At 38.8% G+C, this 16,235-nt stretch overlaps 1 protein-coding gene across 18 annotated transcripts in view; it reads right to left on the bottom strand.

Annotated features, from left to right (window-relative positions):
• Nucleotides 1-10,391: 10,391 nt before the first annotated feature.
• The window catches only part of EIF4G3 (eukaryotic translation initiation factor 4 gamma 3), a 316,517-nt gene continuing 310,673 nt past the window's right edge, over nucleotides 10,392-16,235 (bottom strand). For all 18 annotated transcript variants that reach the window (XM_049617900.1, XM_049617884.1, XM_049617888.1 and 15 more), the window contains 3 exons: nucleotides 15,462-15,543; nucleotides 13,897-14,043; nucleotides 10,392-11,142 (listed from right to left, as the gene is read on the bottom strand). In XM_049617900.1, the coding sequence (XP_049473857.1) occupies nucleotides 10,961-11,142; nucleotides 13,897-14,043; nucleotides 15,462-15,543 (411 nt within the window). In that variant the 3' untranslated portion in view covers nucleotides 10,392-10,960. The remainder of the gene's footprint in view (nucleotides 11,143-13,896; nucleotides 14,044-15,461; nucleotides 15,544-16,235) is intronic.

Genomic DNA, 16,235 nt, shown 5'->3' with positions numbered 1-16,235 from the left:
TTTTGACTGTATAATCTGAAGTCAAGAGTACTATGCTTCTCCCTCCACTCCTTTGTGGCTTTAACTTACTTGGAGTTAAGGTGCCTGCAAGGCAACCAGGCCTGTGATGGTAGCCAGAGATAGCTAAGGGTCAGATCAGTGACACCGGTGGTGACCAACTGTACTGGTTCACCTAATAATAGGGGGTGGTTGAGGGTTAGTGGAAGGCAGGATTTTCAGGTTCTTTTATTTATTCATTTATTTTTGCAGGCTCCATGCTCAGTGGGGAGCCCAGTGTGGGGCTCGACCCCATGATCCTGGGACCATGACCTGAGCCCAAATCAAGAGTCAGATGCTCAATCGACTGAGCCATCCAGGCGCCCCAGAATTTTCAGTTTTTAAGCCAGGAAAGTTCCAGCGAAACTTTGTTACCATAAGGTATCTTTTCTTTGTGATTATGGGGTAGTTTGAGAAAGTTTCTTTTTTTGTTGTTTTTTAATAAGCTCTATGCCCAACATGGGGCTTGATCGAACTCAAGAGTCACATGCTCTACCAACTGAGCCAGCCAGGTGACCCTGAGAACGTTTCTTTAAATGGGAAGATTTTTTTTTTCCCCAGTAAAACCCAGTAATTGAAAGGAAAACATGAATCAAAAACAGAATTTTTTAAATTTCAGAATTAAGTTGGATCCATTTGTTTAAAAAAAAAAAATGAAGTTCCAAAAAGATGGCAATAGAAAGGATCCTTCCCTTTTATAAAACACAGTGCAACTGCATGGCAATAAGGGAATGGGATCTTCTTAAAAAAGGGGGAAAACAAAAAATATTAGCTTTAAGTATTCTTTTTTTTTTAACTTTTTAAAATTAATTTATTTATTTTTGAGACAGAGAGAAACAGAGCATGAACGGGGGAGGGTCAGAGAGAGGGAGACACAGAATCTGAAACAGGCTCCAGGCTCTGAGCTGTCAGAACACAGCCCGACGCGGGGCTCGAACCCACAAACCATGAGATCATGACCTGAGCTGAAGTCGGACGCTCAACCGACTGAGCCACCCGGGCGCCCCAAGTACTCTTAAAGTACTTGCAGCAAGTCTGTAGAAGTTTCAACCCAAAGTTTGGAAAGAGTACCATAGTTCTTGAGAACCATTCGTATCAAGACTCAAGGTTGTAAGTTCAACTTTTAAGACTCCTATTCTGATTTATCAGTGATGCCCCTGCTCTTTCCAACAGATAAAACATTTTGACCCAAAAGGCCCTACATGATGATATTCAAACTTAACATAACTTTGTGTTTCTGCTTACATTCTACTTGGTTGAGTCTATGATACTTAAGAAAAAACTGAATACATATCTAATCAATGGGCAAGCCTGTTTGGTATAGTTGTGTCTGTATCCAAAGTAGGTAGCATCTCCTACATTAGGAACATGGCCAGAATTGGATGTGGCAGGGTATGCACTTTTTTTTTTAATTTTTTTTATTTTTTTAACGTTTCATTTATTTTTGAGACGGGGAGAGACAGAGCATGAACAGGGAAGGGTCAGAGAGAGGGAGACACAGAATCTGAAACAGGCTCCAGGCTCTGAGCTGTCAGCACAGAGCCCGACGCGAGGCTCGAACTCACCGACCGCGAGATCATGACCTGAGCCACGGCCGCTTAACCGACTGAGCCACCCAGGCGCCCCAGGGTATGCACTTTTAAGTACCCAGTATTTTTAGGAGTTTATTGTGGTTGGGTAGCAGAAACTAGTCAAGTTTTCCTTTCATTCCAGGTAGGGCAATGTATAACTTGCAAAGGACACTAACCATTAGTCCTTGTTACAATGCCTTATAAAATCCCAGGAAAAGAAGCTTTTACTCCTCAGGTTTGTTAGCAGAGGATGGATAAGCCTCTGCTTATCCTCTTATGAGACTTCATAGTGTATGCTAAGGAAAACAAAACAATGAAAAAAATCTGAACTGTACAAAGAGTATTGAAAGAAACGCGGATAGATGAACCACAATCTCCTATGGTTCTGAAGATAGTACAGTTTAATTATATGAGGGTGAATACCACTAAAGTTATAGAATGTGGTAGAAAACAGGCAGACATGCCATAGGTATTCCATGCAGAATGCTGGAATTCTGATTTATCTTTTTGTTAATCCTCTCAACAACCCTATGAGGTGGATAGTGTGATCCTTATTTTACAAATGAATAAAGTTTAAACAACTCAGGCAGAGTTGTATTAAAACCCCTATTCTTTCAATTCCAATGCTCCAGAGCACATCCACTATACCATCTTTCCCCAGTGTGGAGTAAAGCCTTCTGGTGAAGAGCAAGCATATTTTTTGGAAGTAACTGCCTCCCAGAAAACCAAGTGCAAAACCTCAGTCCTGACTTGCTAGGTACCTGACTTCCGCGACACTTAGTTCCCTACCTGTTGAAAGGAAGCTGTACCGCCTCATATATGTCATAAGGCTGGTGAAGGGATTGAATTAGAGGATACTCTGTAATGCGTAACGAATTACAGCTTTCCAAGTGTTGTAGCATGTATTAGCTCATTGATACTGTGATGTAAGAAGGGCTAATTGTTTTTGTATTTCAAATGAACAAATAAAAGTCTAAATGTTTTAAGAAGTGCTTCTTTTTAGTTAGCTTTTGGTGAAGAGCTTTCTAAACTGACAGGGATGTGAAGTACCCCTAGGCAGTGGTTCTCAAACTTCAGTGTGCCTAAGAATCAGCTGAAGAGTTAGTTTCTTGGGCTCTTTCCACTTAATCAGTTCTGATTTAGTAGGGTGGAGTCCATGAATCTGCAGTTGTTTTCTTAAGCTTATTTATTTAAGCAATCTCAACACCCAGCATGGGGCTCCAACTCACAACCCGGAGATCAAGAGTCCCATAAGCCTCTGAGCCAACCAGGCACCTCTGAATCTTCATTTAAAAAAAAAAAAAAAGTTTACTTTTTTTTGAGAGAGAGCATGAGCAGAGGAGGGGCAGAGAGAGAAGGAGACACAGAATCCAAAGCAGGCTCCAGGGTCTGAGCTGGCAGCACAGAGCCCGACGCGGGGCTTGAACCCACGAGCTGAGGTTGGATGCTTAATCAACTGAGCCACCCAGGTGCCCCTGAATCTGCCTTTCTAATGAGCTCATAAGGGCTCCTGAATGCTGTTATTCTGTGGCCCCTACTTTGCAGGACTCTCATCTGGGAAATGTAACTGTTCACTGCAAACACCGTGGAATTACTCACATCCAGGGTGTGGCTCAATCTGGGGGTTGGAAATGATTCCTTTCCTTGAGAACTTTTTTTTTTTTTGTAACAAGTACCAACTAAAGTTGGTCTCTAGTGAATTCTACTAAATTGAGAGTAGACCGCAAGTTTCAAAAAGTTCTTTTCACCCGTTTGTCTAGAAGGGATTTGTTTGGATTAATTTGTGATAGGGCACGTTTAAATTCCATGTTTGCACGTGCAAATGAACTGTCCCTATATTCTGCCGCTCTTTGTTCATCAAATATACCATGCACCCCCCTGCCCGTCTTTGCACTCACGATCCCTACTTGACCACCTCTTAATTCTTTAGATTTGTTTAAAATTCTCTTCCTGTGGGAAGCATTCTCAAATCTCTGTTTACAGAGAGTCCTCATTATATGCTCTCATAAAACTATGTTCTCAGAACATGTGCCATTTATATTTGTGTGCCCAACACCTGCAGTTAAAAATAATTTTTAAGTATCTAAAAATATATATTGGTCTCTATGCTGCTAGGTAAACCGGGTAAATCTTTCCACAGTGGTCTCAATCCTGCCTCATACTAGGATCACTGAGGGAACGTTTAAAAAAAAAAAAAAAAAAAGATGCCGTCTTATCCTTGGAGATTCTGAAATAAGTGGTGTGGGGTGAGGTCTCAGGATTTGTATTTTTAAAAACTCTTCAGGTGAATTCAACATGCAGCAATGCTGAGCACCATTCTTCTATGTTCTAGGAAGCAGTTACGGCAGGACAGCTATTTGAGCTTTGGCAAAGGCAGTTTCCTAGGACTTCAGGCCAGAAGACCTAGACTTATCAAGAGGTAAATAAGTCAGAAGAATCAGAAAGGAAATTACTGGTAGCACAAGTTCAACTGTGGGATGATGATTTGTTTAGAAAATATTGATATTCTTAATTTCATTTAAAAGACTAATATCCTATTATCAAGACTAACTTCTTTGTTAAACTTGGTAAACAGTGTAAGTGATTCTGGATGTACTCACATGGTTGGCACGAATGAACCCTTTCTAGGGAGGATAGGGAAGTCCCTATGAGTTCGAGTGGACAAATGACTAAAACAGCATCAGCATTAGACCATAAATCTCCCAATCCCAGTCAAGACCTCTTCCCTACTACAGCATACAACTTCTTCCTGTAGGAACTCCTGATAGCCGCTTGCTAACATTTCTTTTCCCCAGGCGGTTCCTCTGATGGCTCAGTTTAACTCTTTGATGTGTCCTAATAAATGCTTTTGAGACTTTACATTTACCTCAAGATACTATTTGCTCTGCAGCATCTCACAAGTGTTGATATGCAGTACTTCTATAGTCAGTTATATCTGGTTATTTAATAATTTCCATTATTTAACTAGTTAGTTAATCCAGGTGGCATCTTAATGCTACACTGTATGGCACCTTAGTAAACTGAATATTGCTTGGTAGCTAAGGGCAAGCTAAAACAAATAGCTATAATGGGGAAAGAAAAAAAAGGGGATCGTTCCAATCTTTTTCTTCTTATGCAGAATGAGCAAAAGAATGATTGGAATACCCATACAGTGAGTCTTTTGGAAACCAGAGTTATATAAAAAAAACCCACAATATTTTCTAAAAGTCATAATGTCCCTGTGAAAGTGGCTTACTCACCTGGCAAGATCTTCAGTAAAAAAAGGAATTTAAAATGGTGGCAGACCTAGATGAAGACATACGCCAGGAGTAATGAGCTCACCCAGTGGCCAGATCTTTGTTTCTAAATACCACTTTCCTAAAGGAAACCAAGTCTCCTTGAAGAAATGGCTGTTTCTAAGCCTAGGTCAGGGAAAATACAAGATATGCCCATAGCATCTTATAGTGTCACAAAGTAAGTGCTCTAAAAACAGAAGTTTGAGGGAATGTCATAGGGATATAGGAACAAACCTGAAAGAGCTTTCAAGGCCAAAGCTGGTACAATCAGGGCAACAAAATCATGTGCTTTCGGGTTACAACTCAAGTATAAACATACATGAGTCTATAGTGATATATGTACACACACACGTGTACACACACACACACACACACACACACACACACTACTGAATAGAGAAATGAATAGACAAATCTTCCTTGCAGGAGGATTTCAAGTAATTTAAGTAGATACTCCCCACTCCAAGAAAGAGTGGAGCATAATTCCCTCCTCCTACCTCCCCCCACCCCTGCATTGTGGGCTGGACTGACTTAGTGAATTATCTTCCAAATAGACAAGAATAGGAAGGGGAGAAAAGGAAACTTCACCACTTTAATCATGTAGTCAAGGTTAAACATCACCAATTATGTCATGGATATCATGTACCCTGGTATGATGAGAAGGGCACTTCACTTATATGGTATTTTGACCCCAAACCCATAACTCTTAATTGTGAGAAACACACTAGACAAAACCAAACTGAAGGGCATTCTGCAAAATACCTCACTAGTACTTCTTAGAACTGTGAAGGTCAGGACAAAAAAGGAAAGATTAAAAAACTGTCAAAGGCTAGAGGACACTAAGAGTACATGAGGACTGAATGCAATGTGGTATCCTGGATTGCATCATGGGCTAGAGTAAAAGGACATTAAGAAAACTCAAAGTCTGGAGTTTGGGGCACCCTGGGAGAGCATGAAACTCTTGATCTCTGGGTTGTGAATTCAAGCCCCATGTTGGGCATAAAGCTTTCTTTGAAACAAACAAACAAACAAACATACATTTAGTTAATAGCAATGCTGGTTTCTTGGTTTTGACATGTCGCATAACATGCTAATAATAATTGGGGGAACTGAGTGAGGGGTATATGGAACACTCTATATAAATTTGAAACTTTTCCGTTAAGTCTAAAATTATTTCAAAATAAAACATTTACTTAAAACAACTGGCATATGACTCTGTAGCTTATTTCTTTGATATGTAAATCATTTCATGATTTGGTAATATAAAACAATGTATTTTTTCTTTTTTTGTAGTCCCAACATCAATAGATTATCATTTTTCCCTCTGAGGGATAGATGTTGAATTTGAAGCTGGTGGCACATGTCTCTCTCTCTCGAAACTACTAGCGGATATGGAGACCTATCACTCAACTTCTTGACTCTTAACAACGACTGAAGGTGATCTCCTGTAAAACTAATGAATTAGGATTAACCGGTGGTAGAGGTTCTGTCTCAAGGCATTTTTATTCCTTACTGAGCAATTTTGTCCTCTTGACAAGCAAACCGCATCAAGCTGTTTCATAGTCACACGGTATTTAAGGCAAACGGGCCTCAATTGAAGAAGACACATAAAACCTCAGATTTCAAGTCAAGTGACATCTTAACTTTTATAGCATACACTGTAGTCACCTTTACTTCACCCGGGAACTTCAATCCCAAGAAACCTACTCAAGCAGGACTAAATGAGAAGGTAAGAAGACCAGACCCTTGGTTGCCAGAGCTAGGATGTCAAGCATCTGAGGTCATATACATCAAGTCCACAAGGTGACAAAAGTTAATTCTCACGACCTTATTCAGAATTAGCTGATGGTTGTAAACATACTGCTGATTATACAAAAATGAGTGACAGCGAACAGAAAGTTAAATCAAAAGGCAGGGAAAAATCTGGGTCTCACTCCTGCACTCAGGTCCCTGACACTGCAAACACCTGCGAGGTTTGGTCATTTGCTGAATGTTGGATTGGAGGGCAAAACAAAAAGCAACGAAATGCAGGATTTCAGTTACACGAAATGTCCAGAATAGGCAAATCCACAGAAACAAAAAGTAGATTAGTGGTTCCCAAAGGCTGAGGGAGAGTAGAAAATGAGGAGAGACCGCTAAAGGTTATGGGATTTCTTTTTGGCGTGATGAAAATGCTCTGAAACTAGATAATGGTGATGGTTGCACAACCGTGGATAGAATAAAACCACGAAACGTTACACTCTAAAAGGGTGAATTTGTAGTTATGTGAATTATGTCTCAATAAGAAAAAGCAACACAAAGAAAGCAAAAAAAAAAAAAAAAAAAAAAAAAAGGAATGCAGAATGTTTCTCTCCACAAAATGGAATATAGGAGTTCATGAGTGCCAAGGAACGGTCAGAATTGAAAATATGAATCCCTACACATTTTTTTTTTAAGAGAACAAAATCTGAGTAATGGAAACACAGAATTAGACCCAAGAGCCTAAGGCTATATATCTTCTACCTTAGACTCCTTTTGATATGAATGGAGCCATTTGAAACAAAAAGATAAGTCAAAACCCCCAGAATAATGACACCTTGGAGAGTGGCTCTAGAACAGATAAAATTTTTTTGAATTTAATTCAGAACTCATCTAGAATGAATTTTGAAATATGAAAATAAGACAAAACTAACCAAAGGTCTGTCAGGGTAATGAGGGGTAGACATTTCTTAGTAGAATAGGATGTTTATGTAGCATGTATAAACCTCAAGCTCTCTTTTTTAAATGTTTATTTTTGAGAGAGAGAGAGACAGAGTGTGAGCAGGAGAGGGACAGAAAGAGGAGACACAGAATCCAAAGCAGGCTCCAGGCTCTGAGCTGTCAGCATAGTGCTTGACGCGGGGCTCAAACCCACGAACCGTGAGATCATGACCTGAGCCGAAGTTGGACGCTTAACCTACTGAGCCACCCAGGCACCCCTCTAGTTCTCTTTCTTCATGAAGAATAGGAGCTCCATGAGAGCAGAGACGGTTTTATTTACTGTTGAATCCTCTGCACTTAGCACACAGTAGGTGCTCAGGAAATATTTGTTGAATGAGCCAAGTTCATGATGCAGCTGTGAACTGGCTTGTTCATCTACGGGAGAGTCTAAAATGAGTTTTTTTTGAAAACTAACATCATGTTCTTTTGCTGGCAGGCATAAAACACCTGAACTAATGAACTAAACCTAAATTAATGAACCTGTTCTCAGAGTTAAAATGGGTAAAAGAGTTTTTGTGACTTGAAGGAGTGAAAGCAGGTCATTGCTGGCCACATCACCTTTCAAACCAAAAACCATGAAATGCTGCTTTCCAGTAAGAAGACCTGGAAGAGGGTCAGAATCATGATGATACTTGGCAGTTCAGTTGATGTTAGCAGGGATCAATTAATCCCACTTTGTTCATATTTTACCATCAGCTAATAACCGTTCTACCCCTATGTAAAATTCTGTGTGTAAAGCAGTAAGATACCCAAAGGTCATTCTGTAGCCTCTTCAGTCTTCATCACACTTCATGTTATAGGTGAGACTTCAAACATCAGTTGTTATTATACAAAACATTTTCAACGCTTGAATTTTTTTTCAAAAATAGTATTATCTTTCCTCCATTCCTGAAACTTGTCCACATCTAAAATACCGATGATAAAAAATTTAAAAATACAAATAGATTTAAAAAGGGAGGAAGCCCCTGGGGGCTGAGTCAGTTGAGCGTCTGACTCAATTTGAGCTCAGGTCAGGATCTCAGGGTCGTGGGATCGAGCCCCACATAGGGCTCCACACTCAGCATGCTTGAGATTCTCTCTCTCTCTCTCTCTCTCTCTCTCTGTCTCTGTCTCTCTCCCCCCGCCCCTCTCCCCCACTTGCACAAATACGCTCTCTAAAATAATTAAAAAATAAATAAATAAATAAAATATTGATGAATAGGCCCTCACCATGACCTGAAGGCCAAAGCCCTGCAAATATCAGTCACTGATTTCCAAGAGGCGGCCACCACCCTGCTTTCTCCAAACTACCCCCTGCATCCCCTTGTGAGTGCTGCCAACACCTAAAAACCTACATCTCTCAGGGGACTCCTGGATCAAAATCCTCTGCATTTTCATTCTGGCAGCTATTAAAATTCAGTGTATCATAGAATCAGGTTACTTCTTCCAGCTGAGAGATCCCAGGCAGAACCCACAGCCAGACTCTGAAACAACTTTTCAGGCCCCATTTTTTAAATGACAGATGCTGTCACATGTTTGTCACAAGATTTCCAGGACTTAGTTTTTCTAGAATAGCTTTCCACCACTATAGGACAGGGCCTGTGGGCTCATGTAGCAGGATCCTGTATTGTGTTCAACTACACTCTGAAGAAAAACATTTTATTGCTATGGAAAATTTTGTTTTTGTGCTTCTCAAGTCTTGCCAAGTCTCTTAATGTGGATATTTCTTCGGAGATGGAAGCCAGAAGAACTCTTTGGTTATTCAGATACAAAATACAAAGACTGTTTATTTGGGAGCAGCCCTGGCTTTCTTCATAAATACATTTTGTAGGGTGATGGCCTACAAATAATTGAAATGGAAAACCATCTGTACAGACTGTAACTTCATAAAAGAAGAAAAAGCAAACAAAAAAACACAGTGCTCCAGTATCTGTAGGAGAAACAGTTGGTTTTATACTCACCAGAATGGCTTGAGTGAAGCTGAAGTTGGGAATAATGTGATTTTCACACATGGTACTGGTTTGGTGTGAAATCCCATGCCCACTTTAAAAAAGCGTAATTTAGCTTTGGTTTCTTTCATTCTTTAGAAGACATCTTTGGGTTTCTTAAGCATCAGAGGTAATTGATGATTTAAAATTAGTGGTAGTTTCGAAGTGAATTAAGTTTCCCTGCTCCTAATACACACAGTGGCGGAACACTTACTTCGACTCGCTTTGCTCCCACCCTGAATGCATTTCTAGCTGATGTTGCAAAGAAGCTTCCTCTGGACTCCCAGAGGGGCTCTCCCACCCAAGAACAAGTTCCCTCCTTACCCACAAAGTAGCTTGCCTTTTCCCACTGTAGATACACATACACACACACGCACGCACACATGCACGCACGCATCCACACATACAACCTCAGGAGTGATTTGGATTAGACGACAAATAGCACCTCCCAGAGATGGGCACACATGCAGCAGCTGTCAAAAGGAGAAGTCACTTTACTTTCTTTTAAACTTGCAATGTTTGTCTTTATTTTGTTCTTTATATTTTGAAAGTGAAAAGAAATAGTATTGAGTCAATTTCTTTTTGTTTTTTTGTTTTTTTAAATATTTGTTCTATGTATTTACAAGCCTTAAAGTTGCTCTAAAGATTTCAAAAGTATTAAGAGTACTTTTCCCAGGGTAGCACTTTTTTTTAAATTTTTTAAACAATTCTTGGAGTTCTCTGGTCCACAGCATTTCCTTCTGTTCCAAGGTTATGTATGTTTTGATAACTATGGTGATTTTTTAAAAATTTTCTGAAGCAAGCTGAGAGGCAGGCAGAAAGATTTGATGCCAAAAAAAAAAAAAAAAATCTTTCTTACCTTGTTCACCCCAAACCTTCTTAAATCTGGACTAACTACTATGCTTTAAAACAAACGTGAGGTGCATTTGAAGGGGAGGGAAATTTATTTCTCTGCTTTTCTATTATACAAGTTGTTTACAGAAACTGCAAATTAAAAAATTACACTGGCATTTGCAGTCCTTAAAATAAATTAAAAGTTCTCAACTTTTTTTTTTTTTTTTTTTGCTAAACAGATGTGTTTTTTTAAAGTATGAGTCCTTGTTTAAAAAGAAAAGATTAAAACAGAAAATATTTTCTATAAATAATACATGTATTTTGGTTTTAGTGCTCCCGCCCTCAGGTTTGAAGTTTACTTTTTTCCAGTACCTTTTTCCTCCATGATCACCTTTTTTCTCTTTCCCCTCTCCCACTCGTGCACACGTGGGGATTTCTGCGAGAATTGGCCTTGCTGCACTGTGATTGGCGAAGACGTGAAACTTTTTAAAAAAATACTTAAATTGTTTCTTTTGTTTCGTTTTGTGTATTTGAAGCTTTAGTTATCCTCAGACTCCTCTTCTGCTTCCCGCAGCCACGTGAAGAACGCAGTGACAGATTTCAGAGCTACACCCTTCCCATTCTGCTCTGCAGGGTCCTTGCTGCTTTCCCACTTGTAGAAGGCATCCTCGGAGATCACCTCCTCATCATATAGGCAATCAAAAAACATCCGTAGCAAATCTGCAAGGAAGTAAGAATATACCATCAGTGTTGGAGGCGCTATAGTTGTGAAGTAAATTACTGTATTTCCAAGGGATGAATGAATGAATGAATGAATGCACATTAATACCCCTAGCACCCAATGACAATTCATCATACTCCCTCCTGATAGTGTAATAGCAAAACAACTTGTTTAAAGAACAGGAAAAAAGATTTAAGCAACCTAAATTATTTTTACTGTTATTATTTTGTTCAATTAGAACTATTTTCTGATAATGCTGAAGTGTTTGATATTACATAGTTCTCAAACTATATACTATAAAAATTAAATACAAGGGCACCCGGCTGGCTCAGTCAGTACAGCATGCAACTCCTCATCTCAGGGATGTAAGTTCGAGCCCCAAATTGGGCATAGAGATTACTTAAAAATAAAATCTTGGGGCGCCTGGGTGGCTCAGTCGGTTGAGCGTCCGACTTCAGCTCAGGTCACGATCTCGCGGTCCGTGAGTTCGAGCCCCGCGTCAGGCTCTGGGCTGATGGCCCAGAGCCTGGAGCCTGCTTCTGATTCTGTGTCTCCCTCTCTCTCTGCCCCTCCCCCGTTCATGCTCTGTCTCTCTTTGTCTCAAAAATAAATAAATGTTAAAAAATAAAATAATAAAAATAAAAAAAAAATAAAATCTTAAAAAAAAAATTAAATATAAGAGTAACAAGTAACTTTACTCTCTTCTCTATACATTTCTCCACTGTTTGAAATTTTACAATAAAAATATATTAATTTTTACAGTTTGGGGAGGAAAAGGCAGAAGGCACTTTTCCCCTTCTAATGTTGTTTTCAAACTGACAGAGTAATAATTTGTATGGAAAATATGGGTAAAAACTATCTCATCTGGATCTTATCCAGAGAAACAAGTCTATTGTTTCCAATGCCCAGACGATCTGGGCAAATGTAATCCTGTTTTGCTTCCACGATGGAAACTTAGCTTATATCATTGTTCAGAAAAAAAGAGAAAGGTGGGGCGCCTGGGTGGCTCAGTCAGTTAAGCATCCGACTGTGGCTCAGGTCATGATCTCACGGTCAGTGAGTTCGAGTCCCACATTGGGCTCTGTGCTGACAGCTCAGAGCCTGGAGCCTGTTTTGGATTCTGTCTCCCTCTCTCTCTGCCCCTCCCCAGCTCACACTCTGTTTTCTGTTTCTCAAAAATGAATACACGTTAAAAAAAATTAAAAAAAAGAGAAGAGAAAATTGGCAGATTTATATATTCTTTATTTTTAATTCCTTCATTACGGGCTCTTAAATGCATTTAAAATCAGCCTCCATTTATATTACTGGAGGGAGGCAATGGCATAAATAATTGATAATAAATATTAGGCTTGGAATGAGTCAGGCTAAAATTTTTCTTTAGATTTATCTTTGTAATTTTATTAATTAAGCTAATACTGAAATTACTTTTCATTCTCTTAACTCTGGTTGGTCTATGGGGAAGTAGAAACAAGTGGCCAGGATTCTACAATGGTGAATCTAGAAATACGCATCTCTCCAGGGATGATTAAAGCTGATAATTATGGGAGATACTTTAATTTGGTTGAGCATACAGCATCAATTTCACCTCTTGAAAAGTTAACAAGTCCTCATCCTGTAAGAACAGAAAAAGGAAGCCATGATGTTAAATGACCCTTCAAGGTCTTGAGAAAGAGAACACAAAGTCAGTTAATTCTCTGATTCAGATTTAGATGATGTCTCTTCAGTTACAGTGTGAGGATGATTTGTTTCAATCTTTTCCTTCATCTCCCAGGGAGAGTCATAAGCACTAGGAAAGAAGGAAAGCCTCAAAAACAAACCCAACCTTAGGAAGTGCCAAAGAATTACTTCAATGTCACCTCTAAAACTGCCCTGTACTACTATACTTTCACAAGTGTCAACTTAATTTTCAAGATTTAATACAATTCAGGGGCTCCTGGGTGGCTCAGTCTGTTAAGCATCCAACTCTTGATTTTGGCTCAGGTCACGATCTCACAGTTCATGACATCAAGCCCCACATCGGGTTCTGCATTGAGTAGAACCTGCCTGGGATTCTCTCTCTGCATTTTCCCTGTGCTCTCTTTCTCTCTCTCAAAATAAATAAACTTTAAAAAAAAAAAAAAAAGATTTAATATATTTCAGTTACTTTACCAGTATCACTAAGACTTGGTGGTTCAGGTTACCTCACGTGTCTGGTTAGCAAAGAATCATAACCCTAAAGTGCAAACTAGTCCAGAACACCTTAATGTCTTTGTTGGGTGTCTGAGGATTCTGAAGAAATATCATCCTTTTTCATTACTAAGACCTGTGCCAAAGAAGGTGAAAGACTGTAATGCATGTATGCTAACACCGAGATGCTCTAGACCTGCCTTGTCTAACGGGGTAGCCACTAACCATGGGGTTATTTACACTTAAATTAAACAACATTTAAAATTAAGCTCCTTAGTCACAACAGCCAGATCCAAGTGCCTAAGTGAATACTGCTCAGTACAGACACATTTCCATCACTGAAGAAAGTATTCTTAAGCAGACCTGCCCTAGAATAAGGATTCAATTTCTAATATAAACTAGTTTTCTTATTTCGACTTTCTCATAAAAGTCAAGTACCCCAAAATTCAGGTTTATTAAAGTTGTTGGTTAAGTGAGTTTTTGTTAGTAGTGATTCTTCCATTAATCACTGTTCATCTCCGAAGTCTTGCCCTGGATAAATCTAACCCACTGGTTAGGTGAATTGTAAGAAGAGGTCATAAGCTTACTGGCAGGTTGATCAAGTTTTACTATTGATGCTTGTAGTGCATAAAGTGCTTGCAGTTCCTTCTCCGTATCTGAGTCTAGGTACTTGAGTAAGATCGGCACTCTCTGCTTGATAACAGCAGTGTCCACTCGGAAGGTAGAACAGTCGGCTAGAGGCAATACAAGAACTAAGCGTTACATTTAGGAGTTAACACGTAGCCATTTTGAATTTTCTGAGTTGATAAGGCATGTGACTACAAGGAAAGTAGAAGTAAAGGGGTCCAAGGAAAAGATTTTGAAATCTAAGATATTCTGAAATTACAAATGGGACGTTCTTTCTGAAATAATTAAAATACATGGCGGGGGGATGTATTTTGAGTGCTGCACTCCCTAAAAACTAGTGCACCCAATTCTTTATCTTTAATCGTAATGAAATAGGGACAGTGATTTTGTGACATTCCAAATTACAAAAGAAACATTAAAAAGGGGATCAAAGGGACAGTGCAAATCTTTTCAGAAGGGTAAAACAACCATTTTACTATTTCTAGGAGGGTGAGGACTAACTGTGACAGTGGAAAACAACACATACAATCTAGGCCTTTTAGGGAAAAGGCACAAGAAAAAGAGGCTGAGGAAAGTGTCCTCAGTGCCAAGAAGCAGAAGGTTTTATTTCCTTTCTAAGTTAGCACTAGGACACAACTGTGTTTTTAAAAGCAGCTCTTATACTTTCCAACAGTGATTTTAAAACACCAAAGTTTTACTGTTCCACTGATACTGGAAATGACTTAAGATGTTTTTATAAAGACTTTCTATTAGCTTGTTATTTACCTCATTGAAGACCTAACATTGTAAAAACATTCATCTGACAGAAAATCTTAAATTATAATTCCGAAGCTATCTTCTAAAATGATGACAGACCTGAAATTCTGAACAAATTTTGAGCTAATGGATTTTTTTCCCACTGCAGTGAAAGAAATGTGAATTTCTATCTGAGGCTAGATAGATGATCTCACTCAATACTGTTAAATACGATATGCAGCTAGAAATACGTAGGGTTTCTACCAATCGTAATCCTAACTACCTATGTAATTAACATTCAGTGACACTGTCTTATCATAAGACATAAAGGTCAACATAAAGCAAAAGAAACAACTGGTGTTTTCTTTTCTCATATGTGTATTTATATAAAAAAGCTTTTCTGTTGCAATTAGTCCTTTGTTGATATTAGGTTAGAATATTCAACCCATTCGTTATAACTCTTGAATGGAAGACGGAGGAGGCTTTGCATACTGGAGGTGAAAGGTAAAGGCAAAGAAAAATACAACAGAGTAGGAAACAGCCCAAGCAGCATGCACCCGTTTCTGTTGAATTGAAGAATACAAGGCATATGGTAGCTGCTCAGATCTGGGCTCTCTACAGGCACAGCAGCTATGTATCCCCCTGCTTGAGAAAGTCGGCCACTGTAGACAGAAAGGGTACTCATGCACAGGGAAAACTTTGAAGACAATATAAACTCAGACCCATGTCATCAACAGTTAACATACTGGGGATTTAGATGTTAAGAGCTGTCTTCAGAGATGTTACTTACCTATAATAGCTGCTTTACAAACAGCTGTCATTAAAGCTCTAAGGAATGTAGGTGAACTCATCTGGCTTTCATCTAAATTAGCCTGAAATCAAAAGTAAATGCAACAGTTAAAGGTACCCTTGCATATCAGAGAAATACATCCCCCTAAACCAGGCTTCATCTGGCACTAGGGGTAGATGGGGTCGTATTCAACCTTCTTGTAAAAATTAATCTTCTGATTCACTGGAAAATACTTGGGCTACTACCAGTTCTGTCCGAAAATGTTCTCAGTAGCAGCATTTAATTTTCAAGGAGCTCACTGCTGCCTATACTTTGCTGATTCAATTATATAGTGCTGTGTACTATGTACATTTGGAACTACAACCATTTAAAAACATTTTTCTTCCTCAATAAATAATCCCTATTAAGATTAATTCTATCAGAACGTATAAATTTGAAAGCATTACACCACACCATAGTGTGTTTTAAAGACTTTTCTGAATAGTGTAATCATTTTTAGATGTGCTAACATTGCTTTTTGATCTTAATTTTAATGTGAACTAGAGATCAAACTCAAGCATTGTCTCGAATCCTTCAGGTGGTGAGAAAACTGTTCATCTTTTCTAAGGATGGCAGAAAAAATGTATTTAGAGATAAGTTGAATAAATGGGCCTCAAATTTGGTTTTTAGTTTATTTCTCTTAAGATCTTCTTAAAAAAGAAAAAAAAAGATCCTATCTTCTTGCTATAAAACACTGTATAAACCGTGTGAGTACCAAAAGGAAAACAAACAAAA

Source organism: Panthera uncia (genome assembly GCF_023721935.1).
Source record: "Panthera uncia isolate 11264 chromosome C1 unlocalized genomic scaffold, Puncia_PCG_1.0 HiC_scaffold_4, whole genome shotgun sequence".
Taxonomy (NCBI): Eukaryota; Metazoa; Chordata; class Mammalia; order Carnivora; family Felidae; genus Panthera; species Panthera uncia.
This window is presented reverse-complemented; position numbering and strand designations above follow the sequence as displayed.